The sequence below is a fragment of the Aspergillus nidulans genome, chromosome IV, assembly GCF_000011425.1.
Source record: "Aspergillus nidulans FGSC A4 chromosome IV".
In the NCBI taxonomy this organism is placed as follows: Eukaryota; Fungi; Ascomycota; class Eurotiomycetes; order Eurotiales; family Aspergillaceae; genus Aspergillus; species Aspergillus nidulans.
In genome coordinates this window covers 2,694,494-2,718,434 of record NC_066260.1, presented here as the reverse complement: position 1 = coordinate 2,718,434, position 23,941 = coordinate 2,694,494, and the positions used below count along the sequence as shown (strand labels likewise).

The window sequence follows — 23,941 nt, the reverse complement described above, 5'->3', positions numbered from 1 at the left end:
AGATTCGCCATGAGGAGATACGACTCCAGAGAGGGGATACTGCGGGCTAGAACTGGTTGACTGCATGAGCCATACGATAACCCCATTAGCTTGATCCATTACTTATCCTAAGCGAAGGCTGAGCACCGCAAGCTGCCCTGTCGGGGTCTAGGAGTCGGCAGCCGCTGGGCTATATCAAGGCTTCGACCTAGGGCCCGCAAGCAGTGGGCTTTCCTATTCGAGACGCTGCTCTCCCTTTCCCACCGCATATCTTTGTCTTTGCTGTACAGACTTTTTAGTAATGGCGACTCAGCCAGCTGGCTTTTTGCAACAGTTCGCGCTTCAGGCAAGTCTTTGTGTTCCCCCCTTGGGATCGTCCTGCTTCCAGTCCCGGAAGAATGACCGGTGCTAACAAAGTAAAGACGCAACTCCTGGCCAATCTACAATGGCTATGCGAGTTTCAAGTGTTGGCCTGCATTCCCCTGGACGGAGAGGTGGCTTTCGAGGAGGTCGCGGATATCAGCAATGTCCCTGTGGACCAGCTGCAGCGAGTCGTACGCCTGATGGTGACTGCAGGATTCCTCAGCGAGAGACCTAGCGGGCACGTTGCGCATACCCCACTATCAGCCTCCTTTGTCACGGAGCCAGAGCTGCTAGACGCAGCGCTTTTCCTGGCCCAGGTTGCGGTTCCGGCGGCACTGAAGATGCCACGCTCAACGTGCCAGCCGGACCCTTATGATCGTGGCCTCTCTCCGTCGCTGATTGCTCGATCAGAGAGTAGGGCAACGGGATTGGAAGATAGACCTGATCCTGCACAACCCAAGGTGCAACGCCAGTTTGCAGCCTATCTTGCTCGAGGGATTCTTGATGAGCCTTTGGCCGTTGATGAGGTGCTTCGCTTGGTAGACTGGGGTGCCATTGGGCCGGCCACCATCGTGGATGTCAGCTTACCATATCGTCGATCCAGATCATCCCGCTGACAGCATCCAGATCCATCCCCCGTCCACCAGCACCATCGGCATGATTGCTGCCCTGGGTCCTGCCGCCCAGTTAGTTATCCAGACAAGCTCGCCTGGTAACGGCCAGTCGGGCCCGATAACGGGCTCTGAGCCATCCTGGGTGACATACCAGCTGCCACCGTCCATCAGTAATCGTGTCTCGGTGCATTCGCGGGGGGCCGGCGCCCCCCAGACGGTCTTAGGTCCAGCGGTCTACATCGTCCGCATCCCGTCCCCCTCACCCATGCTACCTTGGACGAAATTGCGGAGCCAAACTGTGATGGAGCTGCAGGCCCATCTCCAGGTTCTCCGCACTCAGCCCACTTCCCGCCTGATGATAGCGGCCTTAGTCCTGCCGTCGCCTGGAACAGTCAATCAGGAGACGGAATCCATGGTGCGACTGCGCGACATGTCGCTCCTGCAGTTGTCTAATGAGCGGCAGCCTACCAAGACAGAGATCGTCGAGATTGTTACCGGCATCAGGGACTCAGGGGGCTGTTTAGTGGTGACACGCGAGATACACACAACAGCCAGTGCTGCAATTGGGCTAGAGGTGCGATACGAACCGTCTGCTAGAAAGCACTAAGGAATGCCACGTCGGAGGGGTACCGCATCATGGACTACGCTTTGACGCCCAACATTATAGCATGACTGCAGCTGATAAAAAGCTAAACGGCAGCAAGTGATTGGTGGACACTGGATTAGCTTTAGTGTGCATTTTCCTGTCTTGGCTGCCGAGAAGCCCTACTGCAAGTCCACGACGCTGTAAAAGGTTTGTCATTGTGAGGGTGTGCACCAGGATTTTTTGCCGCGCTAGTAATATTTGATGCCATATCATATGATATAATTACCGGCTATTAGACAACTAGGTTATTGGTTGAGATTGATCTTCCAGAGCAAACATTAACATAGCCATTTTCTATTTTTAAAGCTTCCAGACTGCTACTAACAGATCAAACTAGTTTAAAGAGGCTGAAAAGTACATTTCCGCAAATATGCCTGCTTTTAATCTGCCTTCGAACTGTATGCGCCCCTTCCTGCCTGCAGTCCTTGAATGCCAATACCTTATCTAAACGATTTCAAGTATATATCCTTTCTTATTGGGCCCAGATTAAAACAGCTAATATACCCGATATTCTTAGATCAAACATTTATACAACGCAGAACATAGCCAGAAGGTACACACCATGCCCATAATCCTGCTCTGTACTTGAAAGCTAAACTTGACTAATTGAAAGATGGCGAATAATCCAGTTATCAAAGGATATTTCTAAGCTGTAAATACTTAAGGCAGATACAGTGGGTTACACAACATATTAGAGCCATTAAGCATAGAAGGGCTGTAAGAATTATAATTCTTATAGCTGGAATGGCAGTAGGGCAGACAGATCAGGGCCAGCTTTCCGCATGTGAAGGCCTAACTCTAGGGTCTGGAAGAACCTCTAGCTTTATTTGTGCTAGTTTATCTTATTATGATCTTCTTTCTTACGTGAATAATACTACCACAGTCTTTTGCCGGGCATTACTACTTTAATTTCTTAGTAAAGCAATAAGCTGTACAGTGGCAGTACTAGCATCCATACTAGCGCTGCAAAGACTTTGGTGCCTACGTACTTCTGTTCTTCAACACAACCCACAGCGGTTTCTTGTCCCACAGGATCCAGATCCCCTGCACCGCCATCCAGTCCATATTTTCCATGCGCCGCCGGTCCAGTTCTATATCAAAGTGCCATAAGAGGTGGACCAGGATCAGCCGCATCTCGGCAAGAGCCAACTGGCGTCCGATGCAATTGCGGGGACCAATGCTAAATGGCTGCGAGGCCTCCCGCCGATCATTGATGAACTCACCTTCCTTTTCCCACCGCTCGGGAATAAACTCGTCTGGACGGTGAAAGTTGGTGGGGGAGCGACAGGCAGCAAACTGTTGGACGGCGACCGAGGTCTGTAATCAATCGGTCAGCGAGAGGCCCATCGGCTGAAAGAGAAAAGAAGGAAAAGGGCAGGATGAGTGGCTGCAGACTTACCCCTCCCGGAACCCAGCTGCCTGCAAGACGGGCGCCCGGTGGTGGAACAATACGGTTGCTTTGCATTGGCACTGCAGGATATAGGCGTAGCGACTCGTCAAGGACCGCCTGGAGCCCCTGGATCTGCGTCACCGTCTGTGCATCAATGACTGTGGCCGTGCTGAACCGAGCGCGGATACGCTCAGTGAGCTGCTGCAGATACTCAGGGTTCGTGAGAAGCAGCCAAAGACACCCGCTCAGAGTGGTTGCCGACGTCTCGCTCCCCGCAAGAACGATTGCGCTGGCATTGCTGACCATCTCGGCGCGCGACATCGGAGGCTCACCATCTGGAGGGTCGGCCAGCACCGAGTCCCACAGGTCGCCGCGCGTGGTCGTTGCATGCTTCAGTCGGCGATCGACCTTTTCTGCTGTGAACTGCGCATTACGCCGTCGCATCTCCAGTAGCCTGGGAGGCGCGAGGAACTCAATGAGCCTGTCCAGACGGTACCGACGTAGAGCGTTTAGGATCGGGATGGATTTGACGTTGCCCTGAATTGAGGCAATCCATGGGTTAGTCTCCATTCTCTCGAGACAGCCGAACGGCTCCCCGAAAGCGAGATCGCCGATGATATCGAAGGTCGCCCAGTTGAACCAGACGGTCATGTCCAGCGAGCCCGACGAGCAATTCCCCTGGAGACGAGTCATTAGTCGATCAATATGGCTCTGAATCATGCCCTGCTGTGCGCGAAGTCCCTTTTCAGAGAAGGCAGAGGCAAGAAGCCGTCGATATCGCCGATGGTGGGCGTAGTCGGCAGCGAGAATGCCAGGGGCGCCATTATGAAACGGAGGGAGATGCATTGGGTCTTTGGGGAATTCGGGACTGGACGTGTAGATTGGTTTTGCTGCCTCTGGCGTGATGTAGGAAAGTTCATCTGGCGCGATTCGTACAACGGGACCATACTGGTTATGCAATCGCTGGATATCTCTGACAATCGTCCCTCGAATGGTGCCCTTCAGATATGGAACTCGCCAAACAGCCCACCAGCACGGGCCAGGGTAGTTGCGCAGCGGATGCAGCCATAGACGGTAAGCCGCCGTAGAGAGCAGATACAAGACCAATATCAGAGGCAGAATCATGCCGAATAATGTTGGATTTTGGCTGTTTGGAGCTATTTAGAAACCCACGAAGGCGAAGACGGCGATTTTAGTATCTTTCTTCCTGAGCACTACGACCTTGTTCAGATTCTGAGACTCCGAACTCTATACCCCGAGGGCTATAAATGAATGACCACCAACCCAATGCGCGCAAAAGATAACCCATAGCTACTCACCCGGACTCAATATGGAGCCCCTCGATCTCACTTGCGACCTGACTAGCCTCAACGGCAAATCCGCATTCATCACCGGCGGCGCTTCAGGCCTAGGGCTGGCCACAGCGCGGAAATGGGCAGAGGCCGGGGTCTATATCACCATCGCCGACATCCAACCGCCAACGAGCCCAGTCCAGCCTGGACTCGCGCACTGTTTTCACTATGTCTACTGCGATGTCACGAGCTGGGAGAGTCAAGTGGCCGCCTTTAAGAGCGCCCTTCGCTTCTCACCCAGCGGCGCCCTGGATATAGTCGCCTGCTTTGCCGGAACGGCTCTCGCCCCCGGAAACCAGATAGATCACGTCCTTGCCGCGGGTGTTCCCAGCCTAGAGGTCGATCCTCCCCGGCCGAGCTCCAGTGTCCGCAATATCGAGGTGAATCTGGTGGGAAGTTACTTCACTTCCTGGCTGGGGCTGTATTACCTGCGTATACCAGGCACGGGAACTGACCCCGAGTTGCCCAGCAACAAATGCCTTCTCTTCTGCGCCTCCATCGCAGCATATATGGACAGCCCCAAGGCGTCCACGTACCCGGCCAGCAAGTTCGGCGTCCGCGGGCTGTTTCGCAGCACGCGTTCTCAGACCAAGCAGTTGGGCGTTCGCTGCAATCTGCTTGCGCCGTGGTTCTTCGATTCTCCGCTCATTGCCCCAATCAAGCATGCGATGGCAGCGCGTGGAGTCGATATGGCCAAGGTACTCACGTTTACGTCTATTGACGCATGCGTTGATGCCGCGACTTATTGTGTTGCAAGCCCAGAGATACATGGTACATTTTACTCCTATTTTCTCTTCTATCTTATTGGCTTGGCTGGGATAATACTAAGTGGCTCTACAGGACGTGCCTTGGCAGTACAGCCGGAGGGTACTTTTGACCTGAAAGATGATTTGGAGGACGGATGGGGTGGGAATCAGTTGAGGCCTATTATGCAGCGGCGGCGGGATGCTGGGTTCGATGTCTGATTATATACACATTCCCACGGTTATGCCTGCACTAGTTCGGAGTAGAACAGTTCTAGAGGATATGCTGCAACCTAGCCCTCTAGAATTCAATATCGTAACCAACAGTACTCCCGTCCTCGCAAACCTCCTGGTACAATTCGTGAACTCTGTCGTACATCAACGATGATAAACACGGAAGGCCATTCATTCTGAACACTTACTGGTCATGGCTCGGATGCGTAAACATGGTAGCGAGAGACTCCACATAGTCTAGCAGCACGACTACACCCATATCAAACCCTTTCGCCAGTCGAGCCGTGAAGTCGAGGGGAGGCCCAGCTTGCAGATCCAGTAGGCCAGGTACCTTGCCGACCATTGCGTGCGCGAGCTCCTGCCATAAACAGATACGGTTAGGGTCGGCGTCTGGTTTGAGTTTGAATAGGGCTGTCGGTGGATAGATCAGTCTCAGTGTTCATTGTCGCCTAGGGTATGCATACCGACGTGATATACCGGCATACTGAGGACTCAGGGGGGTAGCTAAGTGGGCTGCAGACGGATCAGATACAATAACGCCATACGTTATGGTGGACATTTACCAGACGGATGAAGATCCAATTAAGAACATTGTAGCTCGGTGACCGACATTCAACATAAGACAAATCGAACCTCGCGATGAAAGTCCGTAGCAGACAACAGATCGCTTCAACAATGGATTCCAAGCTATCAGAGCCATGGCAGCAGGTACGAACAGTCCTCCAAGCACCTGATGCGTAAAATTGACTGTACCAGTTCATAGAAGAGCTTGGCTTTTCGCCGGCTCTTGACGGGCCGTACGAGAGGCTCATGCAGGGATGGAAGACGATAGTCGGCAAGCTGATGAGCCGCTACGACTTTCCTCTTCCAGACCTGAGCGTTCAGGCAGAGGACAAGATCCTCGGCGGCGTCCCCACACGCATCTACACGCCGCCGGATGTAGCTGACCCACCGCTGGCCCTCTACTTCCACGCCGGCGGATGGGTCATGGGCAGCATTGACGAGGAGGACGGCTTCGTCCGCACTCTCTGTAAACTGGCCCGCACGAGAATCTTCAGCGTGGGATACCGTCTAGCCCCCGAATTCCGATTCCCGATGGCGCTTGACGATTGTCTAACTGTTGCGAGATCGGTCCTGGAAACGTATCCCGTGCAATCAATCTGTTTCATCGGTGCCTCGGCCGGTGGAAACATGGCGTTCAGTACGGCACTTACCCTGGTTAGTGACGGCCTAGGAGACCGAGTCCAAGGCGTGGTTGCTCTCGCGCCGGTAACCGTTCATCCTGACTCCGTGTCCGCAGACAATCGAGACCGAGGAGAGTATACATCCTATGAAGAGAATGACCGGTTGACAATCAACACCGGCTCCGCGATGCGGTCGTTCTTCGATTGCTATGGCGCACCACCGGATGATCCCCGGCTTTCATGTCTTCTGCATCCGGGTCTTGGAAAACTGAATAAAGTCTACATGGCCGTTGGCGACGCCGACACCCTGAGGGACGACGTCCGCCTGATGAGGGACGCTCTAGTCGCGTTGGAAGTCCCGGTAAAGTGCGATGAGTATCCTGGCTATCCGCATTTCTCGTGGCTATTTCCGTCACCAGCACTGAGGGAACATCAGGCACTCTTCTTCGGAAATCTGTTAAGTGGAATATGCTGGGTTTGTGAGTAAGGCAATGCCGGGCGTCTGTCAGAACCCATAGTTATACATTTGGCCCTAAGGCAGTGGGTTGATTGTGAGGCGCAGCAAATATATATTAATCTAGGCATCAGCGGGAACGGTTAGCGCCAGTCGTCTAGATATCATTCTTTAAGTACTATGGGTCATCAAGCACATATTATCATACCAGGAGCTGATACTACCCAATTCAAAGATATCAGGATGAATACTCTTACAGAACTTCCGGTTCTGTCAAGGCTCGATCAGAGTTAGGAATCATCAGGTACAGGTCAGGTGGCACTCAGGAATCATACTTTGTCGGGGCATACTGTCCTATGGCACCGCCTGCCCCTAGGGGTCGAGCTCGCTTAGTCATTATTTAGTAAGCTAGGTATGGATAGGCGGCCACGTTGGCCATCCAATACTGATAATTGTCCGTCCCTTCCACATGTGGTTACAGGTCAGCCGGGGTACAGGTTTGTGGTTTGTGGTTTGGCTCGCTCGAGACGAAATGGCTTATGTAATGGCCTTTTGCCCATGTGACGCTCGAGCGAGCTTGTGGAAAATTTCGTCTCGAGCCAGGTCTTCGCTTCCGATTACCAGCAACCAAAACAAGCTGCGTGATGGCCTCTCTCTCTAACAACGTAAGTTAATTATTCAGAAAGTACTTAATAATTGTTTGCACAGCGGCTTCTATCATTAAATTCGCTTTTTTACAGCCCAATTACTAATATGCCGGTTTTAGAAGTGGTACCAGTGGTACCTCCGTGAGGTGGCTGCTGGCCGCCTCGAGCTTATTGAATTTCAAAGTATTTCCGTAATTTTTTTTGTAGCTCGCTCGAGACGTTCTGCTTGTTAATGGCCTTGGCGTCACGTGCTTTGAGGGGTAACGCTCATATGAGCTCTGGCGGAGCTCGGATGAGCTGTGTGCTCTTTCCACATAGTTAAAACATCACAAGACCCTATTAGGTAATCATTTTGGCGGCGGATCGGAGAAACAATGTCCCGCCAGGAAGGAACGTCTGACGCTGTCCTACGATTTCTCGTCAACCATGGCGTAAAAAGCCAGATAGAATTGCGATGAGGATCTAAATATCTTCTAAGTATTATACTTCATCTTAAAACAGGATGAGGAACCTGACATGTCTGGAGCCGTTGCTTAACGGATGATAGAGGCCAACGGCCAAAGACACCACTTGCGTACACCTAAAGCAACCGCGACCACACAATCATCACCATAGCTCAGACTTAGCTGGATATTATCCAAACCAGCCTTTTGCGCTGCAGCAAGTGCATCGCCGTGTAACTGGGCGCGTCAGCGTCGTTTCAAGAAGAAGAGAAGGCAACTTACCACCACAGACGGAGCCCCTTGTACGCGCACAATCTCGATCTCGCTCATCGCCGCCCCTGCGCCCTTGGATACCGTCTGTAAGCATTTGAAAACGGCTTCTTTGGCGCACCAGCCACTCGCGACTGCGGACCGGAAGCTGCGATGGCTCTGTAGTTGCAGGGACTGGCGTTCGCGCTCGGTGTAGTTGCGCTGCAGGAAGATGGCGTTCTCGTGCGCATTGAAACTGCTCAAGGTTACGGTATCGACGCCGATCGTTGACGGACGAGGATCTTCACGTTTGTCGTGAGGCCTCTGGAAGCCCGTATAAACTGGAGTGGACGCTTTTGTGACGCGGTAGGAATTGGTGGATGAATCCAGGCATATACGAGCAGAAGGATCCAGTAGGATGGAGTGCATCTCTGCGGGACCAAAGGGAGGGTGTGACTGCACGCAGACAATGGAATTTGTCATCATCGCGCTGATATAGGCTCGTTCAGCTCCTGCGATGCGAAGTTGCCGTCGGGTTCTGTATTCTTCGAACTCTGGCTCTGAGAGTAGACCCAAAAAGTATCGAGGATGAACACCCACAAGCTGCGCCTCCTTCTGTCCGAAACCGCACGAATTCAGCAAGAATGCCTTGATGCCATCGGTCTGTATTGAACGGATTGGGAAACACAGATGACTGAACGATCGGAGAGCAGGATCGACGTCGTCTGCGTTTCGGTTGCCCGGCACAAGACCGGTATCGAGCACCTGGAGACACCCGTTCAACATCCACGCTGCTGCGGGGGCTTTTGGATGGCCGGTCACAAATTTTTGACAGATCGCCCACAGAGGACGGCCGGAGGTGCGGCCAAGGTGAGTCATTTCCCGCTGAATCACGAGAGGTTCGTTGGTGTCGTTTGCTGGTGTCGAGGTCGCATGCAGTGAGGCCACGGTGATATCGTCGATCCCTAACCCCCAGCGCGCGAGCGCTGTCCGGATCGGGGCAGGGTTCTGAGCATCTTCCTGTGCAAAAGTGAGGATGCCTTGTCCGGGAGCAGGCACGGAGCGACCAATCCCGTCTGAGGCCATGCCAGTGCCAGCGATGATGCCGTAAATAGGCAAACCCATTGCTAACGCCACATCCCCGCGACAAAGAAGCTGGACACCGCAGCCTTGGGATTCCACGAACCCAGAGCGAGAGGCCGCTGTAGGACGCGACATCTCGCCGGGCTCGCGGCCGCGCGCCTGCTCATCTCTGACAGAAACCGTAGCCTTCATGCGGGCAAAGCCTGCTGACTCCTCAGGCTGAAGGTCGTCATAGCCACCGACAAGGCAGATCTTTGTCTGACCGGCTTTGATAGATTCTACGGCGGAGTCAACTGATTCCAAAGCAGTTGCACACGCGCCTACAGGAGTCTTGATTGGACCAGCTGCACCCAGATACAACATATTCACCCACGCCGGTGCAGTGTTGAGATATGTCTCCTGCAGTGCGTCGGATTGCACATCCTTATCAAGGCAGACGTCGTGATATAGCGCTCGGGTGTTCACCACCCCACCCATTGAGGAGCCTACAAAGTTGCCCAGTTCCGATAGATGAATGTGCTCAAATATCTCCATTGGATCGGAAATGCCGGCACTGTAGAAAGCCTCCGCTACACAGCAGAGCAGCACAAGGGCAACGGGGTCAACTTGCTGCACGATTTCCGCTGGAATCCCGTACCGTTCTGGCGACCAGCCTGTCGGCAGTTGGCCGGCAACACCTGGAGGAGACATGATGGATTTGGGAACGCGGATTGTTGCGCCGTGCTGTAGCTGAACTAGACACAAGCCGTTTTTGAGTGTGCTGACTTGCACCATATCGCCGTGCCGTTGCTGCAGAGCTTCGGCATTTTCCCGTGTAGTCTCAAATGACGGCAAGTCTTGTTCAAGCACGATCTCCTGGAAAACCTCTCGATTGTCAGATGGCAGTGAACGTATGCCTGCATTCGATAGGATCCGCTCGCCGTATCGTTTTGGAATATCAGCATCTGCAACGGGCTTCCCATCTTCCCCATCCACCCATCCGACGTAATTGACGTTGTCAACATGCCGTATGAGATTCATTAGCCATGCCGTCTCCACGTATCCTGCAGGAGAAAGACACCCGCGCGACTCCATTTCCCACCGAATCCGCGCGCTTCCCCATGGGCCCAGCTCAGCGAAGCCGACAACAACCACTGCATCAGCAGGCACGAGATCTGGGTGTAGCAGTGGGTCATACTCAGGGAGTGATGGGAACCCGAGATGGAGCGAGACTCTTTGGTCCACTGGTTCTTGAGTACTTCCTGCGCGTCGGCAACGGTATTCTCGTTCGTCCTCCTGTGCTAGAGCTCGGGCAGTGTCAGCGCGCTCACGAAGGCTTGCACGGGCAGCAGCAAGCTGAGCAGAGGCATCGCGCCAACACGAGAGATTTCCAGAAAAGTCCGCCATGACAGGGGCATCTTCGCAGCGGGTGGCTAACTGCGGAGTTAATAACAGTGAGATGAGGTCTCCCATCTCATCAACAGAGAATGTCAGCACGCGGCCTTGTTTCTCTGCCGTCTCAGCAACAAGGTCGTTGGCCGCCATCAAGCCCGTTGACCGGGTCCAGCCGATGCTGACGCCACATATTGAGAGCTCTTCCTTCCATGACTCTGAATGGAACCGCTGTATTAATGTCTCAAGCCCGCGTTTGGACTCCGCGTAGAGACCGTCACCACCCAAGATGCCATGGTTAGGAGACAGAGGCAGCACGACTTGGGTTGGTCGGCAGGAAATACCTCTACGCCTTTTTTGAGATACCACGAACCCTACAAGACGTAGTACATTCACCAGCATCAGTCGAAACGCTGCTTCATTACTGGCATCCAGTCCGTCGATTTCAGCTCCCACCTGGCTTGTGGCAGCAAAGGGGAGGATCGCATCTAGATCCAGCCCCAAGTCATCGTAAATGTAGCCAATCAGACGCTCACAGTCCACAACGCTGGCCTGATTGAAAGGCACTAGATGTAACTGCGATCCGCGATTTCCACACTTACTATACAGCTCCTTGAAGAAGGCAGCGGCAGGCAATGGCTCGCGGCTCGTGGTTACAATGACCCTGGCACCACCTGTTAACAAGCGACGGACGATATGTTGGCCGATCGATCCTGGTCCCGCCCCTGTTATAAGGTATGTGTGGTTGGCAAAAGAAACCCCTTGTTGACTGGCATGTACCAGACTGTTGATGAATACTGATGTGAGGTCTTCCCCATTAGATTGTATGGTGCATCGAATGTTGTTTGCCTGGATCCAGCTGCTGAAGAACTCCACAAAGCAAGAAGGCTCCCGTTCATGTTCCTCGCATTGAATCTCCCCCTTAAGGGTCACCACCGTCCGTGGCATCATGGTCGCCAAACGCCCTAGCCGGACGACAGGAGGGAGAGAAATGGCCTGGATGAGGTCCGGCACAAGGGGTTTCGCGAGTGAATGTGCCCGAGCAATCTCAACAAGGCCTTCCTCAGCGCGCTGGACAAAGTGCTCACGCATTTTGTCTGTCCATTGTACATTACTATTTTGGCAGATTGTCAGAAGCTCCTGGCGCGCCGAGTTCCACCAGTCGCGGTACCAGCGCGTCTTTCGTGCGTCGAAGCGACGCGAAATCTGGCTGAGGAAGTCGTCCGAAAATTCGGCAGTCCAGCAGTCCAGCTTCTGCTGTAGGTCTGCAAGATCTAGACCATCCTGTTTCGTAGTTGGGGTCCGTATCCCTAGGTACTCGCGAAGAGCCTCGTACTGCTTTCGTGCAAGATCCTTAGACCCGAGCGAGTCTGCAGGGGCTATAGCTTGAGCGCCTTGGTCGTCACTCCGTGCAGCTTGCTGTGAGATAGCTTTCCGCAAGAAAAGACCCAATGACTGCCCGTAGGCCTCGGTCAAACCGTCCCAATACTGATATGCCGCCTCCAAGGAGGTGAGTCGGGAGTGAGGCTCAGCCGCAAGTGCGGCCACCAAGACTGCAGTTTGTCGATGAAATCCAAGGCCCCAGATTTCGGCCAAACGCTCACGCACATTCGACACTGTCATGCGGGCCGGCATCTTCGCCGTGAAAACTCTCTGCAGAAGAGAAACCGACGTGGGTCCTAGCGAGACCTCGCCCAGGGCAGCATCCAAGTCCGCTAGGGAGACGTCCTCCGCGCGATCAGGGAGAGAGGTCTGGAACTCATTGCCCAGCTCGCCAATCAGTTCATTCTGTAGTGTGGACTTGCCGCCACACAGCTCTTTGATTGAGCGACTGGGGTCAATCTCGGTTTCCGACCTGCGGAGCTTACGGGCGACCAGAGCCCTAATGATGAATATTGCGGTCAGCGGCGTGTCCGGTATTGGCTGAACTTCCGGCTCTACCGCTACCTCTGGAATTGTGCTACACTGCGGCGTATTAATAATGGACTCGTCGGCGGTCGAATCCTCTCCCTCGGCAGGCTCGCCATAGATGTAGCAGAGCTGGGCAAGGTCCTGCGTGCTGGCCAGTAACTCTAAGCCCTGTCTTGGGACCTGCTGTATAGTCTTTTGGGTCATTCCAATAAGCGTCTTGGCTGGACCAATTTCGACGAGGCGACGAGTGTCTCGCAATATAGCTTTCTGCGTTTCTATCCTGTGCGCGAAGCCGCGTCAGCGTACCTAGTGGTGTATCGCAGTCGCTATTGACCTACCATTGCACCGGAAACGCAAACTGATGGCTGCTGCTGATCAGTTTTTTGCTCAACACCTATAAGGAAACGTACGATAAAAGCTCAATCAGTAGCTCGTAGGCAATTGTCTGTTCCATGTTTCGTATCGCCATGGCTGTATTCATGTTATGGCCTAGTTCTGCAGGAAAGACTGAAGAACAACAGCTGATATGTAAACTTGAGAACCGCCACGCCCGATCTCCGATTGCTCGTAAGCCGACCCTGCGCTGACTTGTTTCTCCCCCTCTCGTATAGGTGGTGGTCCCGGCTACACGATATACTTGCTCATTCCCAGCCATGGCTCTGATCTGTTAGCCTACAGTTTGACGACCTGTAAAGAGAATGACTCCATCACCGTTTCTCGATGCTGTCGACGCTGGCCTATCACGATTATATGCGTGCTTTGGTGGGCAAGGGCCCAGTAATTGGGCGGGACTCGATGAGTTAGTCCATCTCTCGCACGCCTACGCGGACTGCGCCCCTATACAGGACTTGCTCGACTCTTCTGCCCGCCGTCTAGAATCACTAGCAGCGATCCCACACCGATCGTCATTTTTTGCTGGGCGCGGGTTCCAATTACAGGCCTGGCTCAACGACGCTGCTGCATCCGCACCACTGCCGGAAGATTTGGCGCTGTCTCCTTATAGCTTTCCAATCAACACTCTGCTGAGCCTCCTACACTATGCTATTACTGCGTACAGCCTCCAGCTGGACCCTGGTCAGCTCCGCCAAAAGCTCCAGGGAGCTATCGGACACTCTCAAGGTGTATTTGTGGCCGCCGCAATCGCCATATCTCACACTGACCACGGATGGCCATCCTTCTACCGCGCGGCTGACCTTGCCCTGCAACTGTCGTTTTGGGTCGGGCTGGAGTCACACCATGCTTCTCCAAGAAGTATTCTGTGTGCAAATGAAGTTATCGACTGCCTGGAAAATGGTGAAGGCGCTCCGTCACATTTACTGAGTGTGACAGGCTTAGACATTAATCATTTGGAGCGGCTGGTGCGAAAGCTCAACGACCAAGGTGGAGATTCGCTCTATATATCCCTTATAAATGGCCACAACAAGTTCGTTCTGGCTGGAGCACCACATGCTCTGCGAGGAGTATGCATAGCACTTCGTAGCGTCAAGGCATCGCCCGAGCTCGACCAAAGCCGCGTTCCCTTTCCCCTGCGTCGGTCCGTCGTCGATGTCCAGTTCCTTCCAGTGTCAGCTCCCTATCACTCTTCTCTTCTGTCATCAGTCGAGCTAAGAGTGACTGATGCCATTGGCGGCCTTCGCTTGCGGGGTAACGATCTCGCTATACCAGTTTACTGCCAGGCGAATGGATCTCTCCGGAACCTGCAGGATTATGGCACGCACGATATTCTTTTGACCCTCATACAGTCCGTTACTGTTGAGCGAGTTAACTGGCCCGCTTTGTGTTGGGCAATGAACGATGCTACCCATGTGCTCTCATTTGGGCCTGGCGCTGTTGGGAGCCTGGTGCAGGATGTTTTGGAGGGAACGGGTATGAACGTCGTTAATCTGTCCGGCCAGTCTATGGCTTCGAATCTATCGTTGCTTAATCTGTCTGCTTTTGCTCTCCCACTTGGTAAAGACTGGGGTCGCAAATATCGCCCGCGGCTACGGAAAGCAGCTGAGGGAAGTGCTCATGCATCCATTGAAACCAAAATGACGCGGCTGCTAGGAACACCACATGTTATGGTGGCAGGGATGACGCCAACAACATGCTCACCTGAGCTTGTAGCGGCTATCATTCAGGCGGACTATCATGTTGAATTTGCCTGTGGTGGCTATTACAACCGAGCAACGCTAGAAACAGCACTCCGGCAGCTGTCGAGGTCCATCCCTCCCCATCGCTCAATCACCTGCAATGTCATCTATGCTTCCCCCAAAGCACTTTCCTGGCAGATCCAGGTGTTGCGCCGCCTGATTATGGAAGAAGGCTTGCCAATTGATGGGATAACGGTCGGCGCTGGGATCCCATCGCCCGAGGTCGTGAAGGAGTGGATTGACATGTTGGCAATTTCACATATTTGGTTCAAACCGGGGTCTGTTGATGCAATTGACCGCGTCCTTACCATCGCAAGGCAATATCCGACACTCCCCGTTGGGATCCAATGGACCGGGGGTCGTGCAGGGGGACACCATTCTTGTGAGGACTTCCATTTACCGATTCTCGACTGTTACGCCCGTATCAGGAACTGCGAGAACGTCATTCTCGTGGCTGGCAGTGGATTCGGGGGTGCTGAGGACACTTGGCCATACATGAATGGCTCTTGGTCTTGTAAACTGGGTTATGCGCCTATGCCCTTTGATGGAATCCTCCTAGGGAGCCGCATGATGGTGGCTCGTGAGGCGAAGACATCGTTCGCTGTAAAGCAGCTTATAGTCGAAGCCCCCGGAGTCAAGGATGATGGGAATGACAACGGTGCTTGGGCAAAATGTGAACATGACGCAGTTGGCGGTGTTATCTCGGTCACTTCAGAGATGGGTCAACCAATCCATGTGCTTGCGACTCGAGCAATGCGTTTGTGGAAGGAGTTCGATGACCGGTTCTTCTCAATTCGGGACCCTAAACGGTTAAAAGCTGCATTAAAACAACATCGTGTTGAAATCATTAATAGACTGAATAACGACTTTGCCCGGCCGTGGTTCGCGCAAACAGACAGCAGTAAACCAACAGAGATTGAGGAGCTGAGCTATAGGCAAGTCTTACGCCGTCTCTGCCAGCTTACATATGTGCAGCATCAGGCACGCTGGATCGATTCTTCCTACCTCAGCTTGGTGCATGACTTTCTCCGTCTTGCACAAGGACGCCTGGGCTCAGGTTCAGAAGCTGAATTACGCTTTCTTTCCTGCAACACTCCCATAGAGCTGGAAGCGTCGTTTGACGCAGCCTACGGCGTGCAAGGCGACCAGATACTTTATCCGGAAGATGTAAGCCTTCTCATCAATCTTTTCCGCCGACAAGGTCAGAAGCCGGTGCCCTTTATTCCGCGGCTCGATGCAGATTTCCAGACATGGTTTAAGAAAGATTCTCTATGGCAGTCTGAAGATGTAGACGCTGTGGTGGACCAGGATGCACAACGTGTTTGCATCATACAAGGGCCTGTAGCCGTGCGTCATTCGCGAGTATGCGATGAGCCAGTTAAAGACATTCTTGATGGGATTACTGAGGCGCATTTGAAAATGATGCTCAAGGAGGCAGCTTCTGACAACGGTTACACTTGGGCTAACCAGCGCGATGAGAAAGGCAATCGCTTACCTGGCATTGAAACAAGCCAGGAAGGCTCGCTGTGCCGGTATTATCTTGTCGGACCTACCCTCCCATCGACGGAGGCAATAGTCGAACACCTTGTTGGTGAGTGCGCCTGGGGCTATGCTGCCCTCAGCCAAAAAAAGGTTGTTTTTGGGCAAAATCGCGCTCCAAATCCGATTCGGGACGCTTTCAAGCCAGATATTGGAGACGTCATTGAGGCAAAATATATGGATGGCTGCCTTCGTGAAATCACGTTGTATCATTCCTTGCGTCGGCAAGGAGACCCCAGGGCGATACGTGCAGCACTGGGACTGATACATCTAGACGGCAATAAGGTATCAGTGACATTGCTAACTCGCTCAAAGGGCAAACGACCCGCGCTGGAGTTTAAGATGGAATTGCTCGGAGGAACCATGGGCCCTTTAATTCTCAAAATGCACCGGACTGATTACTTGGACAGCGTGAGGCGCCTGTACACGGACCTGTGGATTGGTCGAGACCTTCCTAGCCCAACTTCTGTCGGTCTGAATTCAGAATTTACTGGCGATCGAGTGACAATAACAGCTGAGGACGTGAATACGTTCCTGGCTATTGTCGGTCAAGCTGGCCCGGCCCGTTGTCGAGCTTGGGGGACACGGGGCCCAGTTGTGCCAATTGATTATGCTGTCGTTATAGCTTGGACTGCACTCACAAAGCCAATACTGCTCGAAGCACTTGATGCGGACCCTCTTCGACTCCTCCACCAGTCTGCTTCAACTCGTTTCGTGCCTGGCATCCGCCCGTTGCATGTGGGAGATACAGTGACAACTTCGTCGCGCATAACCGAGCGCACAATCACCACCATAGGCCAGCGAGTTGAGATTTCTGCAGAGCTCCTCAGAGAGGGAAAACCGGTGGTTCGACTCCAAACGACATTTATAATCCAGCGGCGGCCAGAGGAGAGCGTATCCCAGCAGCAGTTTCGTTGCGTTGAAGAGCCAGATATGGTCATACGTGTTGACTCCCACACAAAATTAAGAGTCTTAATGAGTCGAAAATGGTTCTTGCTAGATGGACCTTGCTCAGATCTTATTGGGAAGATATTGATATTCCAACTGCATTCGCAAACGGTATTCGACGCCGCAGGAGCACCTGCTTCCCTGCAAGTTTCTGGATCAGTTTCACTGGCCCCTTCTGATACCTCAGTTGTCTGTGTCTCTTCGGTCGGCACCCGGATTGGACGTGTATACATGGAGGAGGAGGGGTTTGGAGCGAATCCAGTCATGGATTTTCTGAACCGCCACGGTGCACCCCGAGTCCAGAGACAGCCGCTCCCACGGGCAGGCTGGACTGGCGATGACGCTGCATCTATATCGTTTACTGCCCCTGCCCAAAGCGAGGGTTATGCAATGGTATCTGGAGATACAAATCCTATTCACGTTTGCCCTCTGTTCTCTCGTTTTGCCGGGCTGGGTCAGCCTGTTGTGCATGGGCTGCACCTGTCTGCCACCGTGCGGCGGATTCTGGAGTGGATCATTGGCGACAATGAACGGACCCGTTTCTGCAGCTGGGCGCCCTCCTTCGATGGACTTGTCCGGGCAAACGACCGGTTGCGAATGGAGATACAACACTTTGCAATGGCGGACGGGTGTATGGTGGTCCATGTAAGAGTGCTTAAGGAGAGTACGGGTGAGCAAGTAATGCATGCAGAGGCGGTACTCGAGCAGGCCCAGACAACATACGTCTTTACCGGCCAGGGCACGCAGGAGAGAGGAATGGGGATGGCCTTGTATGATACGAATGCTGCTGCACGAGCAGTATGGGACAGAGCAGAACGGCACTTTAGATCCCAATATGGTGCGTTACCTCCTCAACCCGAGCTCGACAGAACGGGCAACTCTAATACCGATTACAGGCATTTCGCTCCTTCACATAGTCCGTGAGAATCCTACGAGCCTTACTGTCAACTTTGGCAGTCGGCGTGGTCGGCAAATCCGTGATATTTATCTTTCTATGTCCGACTCTGATCCATCTATGCTGCCTGGCTTGACTCGCGACTCACGATCATATACATTCAACTATCCTTCTGGGCTCCTAATGTCAACACAATTTGCCCAGCCCGCGTTGGCCGTCATGGAGATTGCCGAGTATGCGCATTTACAGGCGCAAGGCGTCGTCCAAACACAAGCCATCTTTGCTGGACACTCGCTGGGAGAGTATAGCAGCCTCGGTGCCTGTACAACTATCATGCCTTTTGAGTCGCTTTTATCGTTGATCCTCTATAGAGGGCTCAAAATGCAGAATACCCTGCCGCGCAACGCTAACGGGCGTACTGACTATGGCATGGTCGCTGCCGATCCATCGCGAATCCGATCAGGTATCTCTTTTCCCTGATCATGCGCGACATTCTGAGTTAACATTTCGTAGACTTCACCGAAGACCGACTGATTGAGCTAGTGCGACTTGTCAGTCAGGCAACTGGCGTGTTGCTGGAGGTGGTCAACTACAACGTGCATTCGCGGCAGTACGTATGTGCCGGCCATGTATGTTCTCGCTCAAACTCCCTGTCATACTATTTTCTGTTTTCCTATCAGGCCTAATAGCGAACAGGTCCGCTCTCTCTGGGTACTCAGCCACGCGTGCGACGATCTATCCCGGTCGACATCGCCAAATAGCCCACAAACCATGAGCGAATGCATTGCTCACCATATCCCCAGCAGCTGCTCTGTCACGAATGAAACTGAACTATCCCGTGGCCGTGCAACCATTCCACTTGCCGGGGTTGATATTCCGTTCCACTCGCAGATGCTACGGGGACATATTGATGGCTACAGACAATATCTGAGGCACCATCTGCGGGTGTCTGATATCAAGCCGGAAGAGCTCGTTGGACGGTGGATCCCCAATGTAACAGGGAAGCCCTTTGCGTTGGACGCACCATATATTCGATTGGTACAAGGGGTAACGCAGAGCCGGCCGTTACTAGAGCTGTTACGGCGGGTTGAAGAGAATAGGTAGCTGGTACATGTTCTTAGCTTATATCATATCGGCAGAACGGCCGCTAAATGGATGAAATGGAAGGTACACGTAATAAAGTATCAAGTTCGTTCTGACTTAGTGAAAACTAGCACAGCCTCATTTAGACCCTACCTACATGCTAAAATTCCCTGGTCCGAATTTCCAGATACAGCTCCCTCTTCGCCCAAATTGACCAGATCTTCTGGTCCAAAAAGTTCCCCGTCCTCTCCTCGTCCAGGCTTATATCAAAATGCCACAGCAGTTTAGCCAGCGTCAGCCTGACCTCTGCATAGGCCAGGTTCCGTCCAATGCAGTTGCGCACTCCTACAGACCACGGCTGGTACGCCGCATAGTTGTCGTGTCGGAACGGCTCCTCTAACTTGGCACCGGCCAGATGCCGCTCAGGAATGAACTTGTCCGCATGGCTGAAGTTGTATGGCGCGTAGTAAGCGCCCAGGTGGCTGACACCGACGCGGGTCTAGAGGCCGCTGCTTGTTAGCCACGGCAATCAGGAAACTAAACGGTTAGGTTATATGATACACACCTCAGCAGGAACGAACCGTCCGCATACTATTGCTCCGCCCTCTGGCACCACTCTGGGCGGCTGTCCAGGGACCGAGGGGTACATGCGCAAGGTTTCGTCGATGACGGCCGTCAGGTACGGCAACCGAGAGACAGAGACCAGGTCGATCTGGTCGGCGGCCGCGAATGCGCCCCGAACCTCGGCGACAGCCTTGTCCATCTTATCAAATTTGCAGAGTAGATACGTGCAGCCGCATAGCGCCGACGAGGTCGTCTCAGACCCGGCGACCACCATGACCGCCGCGTTGTTGATCATCTCGCCATAGCTCATTCCATCTCCTGATTGGTTCCCGTCGGCACTTTTGACGATTACCCGGTCCCAGAAGTCGCCCTGATCACCCGTCTTTTGCATACGTTTCTTGAGTTTTTCTATGGCATATGTGTAGTTCTCTTGTCGCTTGCCGCGCAGCTCGGCCGGCATTAGATAGGGGGCCAGGAACTCGACGCCCATGCTGCGGAGAACGTGTGAGATGGCGACACTTTTGAGATTCTTGTGGATCGTGTCTACCCACGGGTGGAGCTCGCGGTTCCTGAGGCTGTCGAAGGATTCCCCAAATGAGAGCGCGCCAATGGAGTCAAAGATCGCCATGTTGAAATAACGGACCATCTCGACTGACTTGCCAGTATCGGCAACCTCGCGGAGGACTTCGACCAGTAAATCAGCATAGCGGGCAATCGTGGGCTCCTGCGCGCGAAGCCCCTTGTCACTAAAAGCGTGGCCGAACAGACTCCGGAACCGGGCGTGGTTGCGAGTGTCAGAGACGAGAATGCTCATAACCCCGTTTGGAGCCAGTGGCAGGCGGACAGGGTCTTTGAGGAATTCTGGGCGCCCAGGTACGTGGGCGTGGATGTCGCGCCAGGCCTGGCCATTTGCGTAGCTAATCTCGTCAGGCTTTATGCGCACAGTATCGCCGTACGTCTGGTGGTGGCGCATCAGGTCGTGATGCATTGTGCCGCGAAGGAGGGTCAGTTTCCAAGGAAGAGAGCTGGCTCGCCATAGCAGAGGACCGGGATAGTCGCGTAGTGGGTGGAAGTAGAGGTTGTACACGAGTTGGAAGAGCACGTAAACGACTGCGCCGAGCGCTGTTAGGATAGGAAGGGATAGGAAAGCCATCCTGCTAGACCATGGACCTAAGCATGGCATCGTAAAAGGACTATTGTGGGACTTTTCTAGGTCCTCTGATATGTCGGAGAGCGACGGATTTACGATAGAGTCAGCCATAGGTTGATTGACCAGCCTCATTTCCAAGCAAGTATAACCCGTCCTCGGCCACCGGGCAGCCCTATGTACATTCAGCTAGAACGAAACAATCTTCAGAACTCCCAACAGCCCTAAAACAGCCCCAACTAATGGGCAAAAGGCCCGAGTTGCATTGAATCGGTTCCACCTGCGGACTAGACGCTCTGCATCTGACCATACCGGGGTATGTCCCTTCTTGACTTCCCCCTCTAGCCGGAAAAGCGCGTTGTTGGTTGGCGCCATCACCGTCAGCGTAAATGGGACCATGCTAATGGTGATAGCGCCCGCGGCAGCGAAGACGCCCCAGTCCTCGCCGGCCGAGTACTTAGTCGCAGCCGCCAGTCCGTACAACGCGGTTGTGCTTAGGCAGATGATGGGGCCTTTTATGTGCCCGTTGAGGTAGATCCGGCTCCAGTGGCGGACGAGCTGGTCAGGACTACTTGTTGTTTCGAAGAGGGACGGGACCGCTAGGAGGTAGACGCTCATCATTGCACCTGGTGGCATTAGTTAGGCGGCCGGCAAGGGACGTGGCAGCATTACCGGACAGGAAAGTGCCGGTGATAACGGCTATGGCTTCCACTCCAGCGTTACTCATGGTTTTGAAGAGTTCCAGGAGTATGAACTTATGCTTGGGGTATCTGCCAGGTCTCTTTTTCTCGTCTTATACCGACGCCTACATGGGTCTCGGCAAGCGATCGGTGAGGGCTCCGCCATGTGCCGAAGTATTGGTACGTGGTGGCCGGTTTATTAACTTCGCGAGAGCCTAAGCTACAGACGAGCACCATCAGACAGACCATCGTCACTATGCCCGCCTGGTCCCTCCTCGTCCTCTCCGCCCTCCCAGTGGTGGGTATGTTCGCCGGTCAAACGACCTTCTTCTCCTCACCATGGGAGACCCTTTTTGGCACCGCCGCTGAGCAGCATGAAGCAGCAATGGACGGCCGCATCCAAGGCCGTGGCCTCCTCAGCTCTCACTTTGGCTGGTACGGGTGGCCGGGCCAAACCTTCGACTATGTGATTGTTGGCGGCGGCACAGCCGGCCTAGCAATGGCCCATCGGCTGTCAGAGGACGGTAGCAACTCTGTTGCGGTTATTGAGGCCGGAGGATTCTACGAAATTGAGGCAGGGAATGCCACTGAAGTGCCAATGTTCCTGTTCAACTACTTTTTTGACAACGGCCATGTCAAGAACCCGCTGTTTGACTGGTACCAATATACCGAAGCCCAGCCAGTATGCTTACCCGACAATCGAGATAGCTCAGATGCTTACAGTTTCAGGGGCTGGCCGGTCGAAAAATGTTCTACATGCAAGGCAAAACCCTTGGTGGCTCGACTGCACGTGGAGCCATGTTATATCATCGGTATCTCTCCTCAAATCCTGATAATCACAGGCTAACAAAGACAGGGGCTCAAAAGGCGCATATCAACTCTGGGCTGACCGAGTAGGCGACGACAGCTACACTTGGGACAATTGGCTGCCTTTCTTCAAGAAAAGCGTGCAGTTCTCAGGCCCACTGACGAACCCTCGCCCCGCCAACGCAACGGCCTCGAATGACGTCTCAGCATTTGCAGCAACTGCAGAAGAAGAGGGGCCCGTCCAGGTTGCGTATCCGTACCTTACGAACGCCATTTCGTCGTGGGTAGACAAGGCCCTCGAAAAGATGGGGTTTCCTGAAGCCCAGGGATTCTCCAACGGCCAGCTGCTGGGCCGCTCATACATCACGCATACTATTCATCCTAAGACTCGTCGACGGGATACTGCGTCTACCTCGTACTTGCAGACGGCCCTTCGGACGAGTAATAGTCTGAATGTGATTACACATACTCTGGTGAAGAAGATCGACTTTGACGAGGAGAAGCGAGCGACAGGCGTCGTTGTCAATACCGGCGGGTTCGAGTGGCAGATTGGCGCAAAGAAGGAAGTCATCCTGTCGGCAGGAGTAATGAGATCTCCTCAGCTGCTGATGGTCTCTGGGCTTGGCCCTAGAGAGACACTCGAGAAGCTGGACATTCCCGTCCTGTCTGATCTCCCTGGCGTCGGGCAGAACATGCAGGACACCATCATCCTGGGCCCCACGAACCCTGTGAAAGTCGAGAGCCACAGCCAGTTGATGGGCAGCAAGGAGACTCTTCCTCGCTCGATCTACGAATACAACAACTTCCGCACAGGCTTGCTCACCAACCCGGGGCAAGACTACTTTGCCTTCGAAAAGCACCAGCCAGGAAACCTTAGCGAGGCGACTGCTGCCGATATCGACAAGGCCTTTCCGGCTGATTGGCCGACCTTCTCATATATTGCGCTGGATGACACATTTGTGCCTCAGTATGACGGCAAGAACTACTTCAGTATGTCGGCTGCGCTGCTGGCCACGTTTAGCCGGGGCACCGTCACCATCAACACCACCAACACGGCCGACAACCCCGTCGTGGACCCGCGGTGGCTGGACGACCCGCGCGACAAGGAGATGGCTGTGGCAGCGTTTCGCCGATGCCGCGAGATTGTCGCCTCAGAGACGATGCAGCAAGTCATTGACGGACCCGAGCTGCTGCCGGGGTTCGAGTATCAGACCGACGAGGAGATCCTAAACTACATCGCCGAGACTTCGGACGCGTACTATGCGGGAGTCGGCACATGTGCCATGGGAAAACCGGATGATCCGCTTGCGGTGCTCGACTCAAAGGCAAGGGTTAGGGGCGTTAAAGGACTCAGAGTTGTCGACGCGTCTGCATTTCCGTTTGCAATTGACGGCCAGCCCATGGCGACTGTCTATGCATTAGCAGAGAAGGTTGCCGCTGATATTATTGCTGGAAATTGAGACCAAATGAGCGACTAGCAGTA

At 53.7% G+C, this 23,941-nt stretch overlaps 10 protein-coding genes across 10 annotated transcripts, besides 1 other annotated feature; 5 read left to right on the top strand and 5 right to left on the bottom strand.

Moving 5' to 3' along the window:
* Positions 1-23,941: part of a sequence feature (contig 1.132 1714..254738(1)) that runs on past both edges of the window.
* Positions 281-1,563, top strand: ANIA_07819 (uncharacterized protein; the record flags this gene model as incomplete). The annotated part of the gene is made up of 3 exons (XM_675996.2): positions 281-337; positions 402-920; positions 970-1,563. 3 exons carry the CDS (start codon positions 281-283, stop codon positions 1,561-1,563), a joined length of 1,170 nt encoding a protein of 389 aa, XP_681088.2.
* Positions 2,493-4,138, bottom strand: ANIA_07818 (sterigmatocystin biosynthesis P450 monooxygenase stcF). The gene is made up of 2 exons (XM_050612099.1): positions 3,002-4,138; positions 2,493-2,919 (listed from the first exon to the last, which is right to left on the bottom strand). Exons 1-2 carry the CDS (start codon positions 4,115-4,117, stop codon positions 2,584-2,586), a joined length of 1,452 nt encoding a protein of 483 aa, XP_050468053.1. The 5' UTR covers positions 4,118-4,138; the 3' UTR covers positions 2,493-2,583.
* On the top strand, positions 4,314-5,414 carry ANIA_07817 (uncharacterized protein). Its single transcript, XM_675994.2, has 2 exons — positions 4,314-5,115; positions 5,185-5,414. The coding sequence occupies exons 1-2, from the start codon at positions 4,323-4,325 to the stop codon at positions 5,307-5,309; spliced, it is 918 nt and encodes a 305-aa protein (XP_681086.1). The 5' UTR covers positions 4,314-4,322; the 3' UTR covers positions 5,310-5,414.
* Positions 5,224-5,848, bottom strand: ANIA_11021 (Dabb family protein). Its single transcript, XM_050612098.1, has 3 exons — positions 5,786-5,848; positions 5,510-5,732; positions 5,224-5,455 (listed from the first exon to the last, which is right to left on the bottom strand). Exons 1-3 carry the CDS (start codon positions 5,802-5,804, stop codon positions 5,389-5,391), a joined length of 309 nt encoding a protein of 102 aa, XP_050468052.1. The 5' UTR covers positions 5,805-5,848; the 3' UTR covers positions 5,224-5,388.
* Positions 5,999-7,204, top strand: ANIA_07816 (esterase stcI). Its single transcript, XM_675993.2, has 2 exons — positions 5,999-6,029; positions 6,078-7,204. Exon 2 carries the CDS (start codon positions 6,132-6,134, stop codon positions 6,990-6,992), a length of 861 nt encoding a protein of 286 aa, XP_681085.1. The 5' UTR covers positions 5,999-6,029; positions 6,078-6,131; the 3' UTR covers positions 6,993-7,204.
* On the bottom strand, positions 8,140-12,867 carry ANIA_07815 (fatty acid synthase subunit stcJ; the record flags this gene model as incomplete). The annotated part of the gene is made up of 2 exons (XM_675992.1): positions 8,140-8,286; positions 8,335-12,867. 2 exons carry the CDS (start codon positions 12,865-12,867, stop codon positions 8,140-8,142), a joined length of 4,680 nt encoding a protein of 1,559 aa, XP_681084.1.
* On the top strand, positions 13,362-19,347 carry ANIA_07814 (fatty acid synthase subunit stcK; the record flags this gene model as incomplete). The annotated part of the gene is made up of 4 exons (XM_675991.2): positions 13,362-18,120; positions 18,179-18,640; positions 18,691-18,806; positions 18,874-19,347. 4 exons carry the CDS (start codon positions 13,362-13,364, stop codon positions 19,279-19,281), a joined length of 5,745 nt encoding a protein of 1,914 aa, XP_681083.1. The 3' UTR covers positions 19,282-19,347.
* On the bottom strand, positions 19,352-20,977 carry ANIA_11013 (sterigmatocystin biosynthesis P450 monooxygenase stcL; the record flags this gene model as incomplete). The annotated part of the gene is made up of 2 exons (XM_675990.2): positions 19,352-19,759; positions 19,826-20,977. The coding sequence occupies 2 exons, from the start codon at positions 20,975-20,977 to the stop codon at positions 19,421-19,423; spliced, it is 1,491 nt and encodes a 496-aa protein (XP_681082.2). The 3' UTR covers positions 19,352-19,420.
* On the bottom strand, positions 21,070-21,715 carry tpcL (anthrone oxygenase tpcL). Its single transcript, XM_050612097.1, has 2 exons — positions 21,644-21,715; positions 21,070-21,597 (listed from the first exon to the last, which is right to left on the bottom strand). The coding sequence occupies exons 1-2, from the start codon at positions 21,696-21,698 to the stop codon at positions 21,161-21,163; spliced, it is 492 nt and encodes a 163-aa protein (XP_050468051.1). The 5' UTR covers positions 21,699-21,715; the 3' UTR covers positions 21,070-21,160.
* Positions 21,903-23,918, top strand: ANIA_07812 (protein stcN; the record flags this gene model as incomplete). Its single annotated transcript, XM_050612096.1, has 3 exons — positions 21,903-22,333; positions 22,381-22,463; positions 22,508-23,918. Exons 1-3 carry the CDS (start codon positions 21,908-21,910, stop codon positions 23,916-23,918), a joined length of 1,920 nt encoding a protein of 639 aa, XP_050468050.1. The 5' UTR covers positions 21,903-21,907.

What these genes read in the sequence shown, in the direction of transcription:
- ANIA_07818 (XM_050612099.1), bottom strand. Translation starts at nt 4,117, where the DNA reads ATGATTCTGCCTCTGATATTGGTCTTGTATCTGCTCTCTACGGCGGCT. An exon ending in GCAGCTGGGTTCCGGGAGGG is followed by an intron (nt 2,920 to 3,001) that starts GTAAGTCTGCAG and finishes GATTGATTACAG; the next exon opens with ACCTCGGTCGCCGTCCAACA.
- ANIA_07817 (XM_675994.2), top strand. Translation starts at nt 4,323, where the DNA reads ATGGAGCCCCTCGATCTCACTTGCGACCTGACTAGCCTCAACGGCAAA. An exon ending in TGCAAGCCCAGAGATACATG is followed by an intron (nt 5,116 to 5,184) that starts GTACATTTTACT and finishes GTGGCTCTACAG; the next exon opens with GACGTGCCTTGGCAGTACAG.
- ANIA_11021 (XM_050612098.1), bottom strand. An exon ending in ACGCATCCGAGCCATGACCA is followed by an intron (nt 5,456 to 5,509) that starts GTAAGTGTTCAG and finishes GATGTACGACAG; the next exon opens with AGTTCACGAATTGTACCAGG.
- ANIA_07816 (XM_675993.2), top strand. Translation starts at nt 6,132, where the DNA reads ATGCAGGGATGGAAGACGATAGTCGGCAAGCTGATGAGCCGCTACGAC.
- tpcL (XM_050612097.1), bottom strand. Translation starts at nt 21,698, where the DNA reads ATGAGTAACGCTGGAGTGGAAGCCATAGCCGTTATCACCGGCACTTTC. An exon ending in CACCGGCACTTTCCTGTCCG is followed by an intron (nt 21,598 to 21,643) that starts GTAATGCTGCCA and finishes TAATGCCACCAG; the next exon opens with GTGCAATGATGAGCGTCTAC.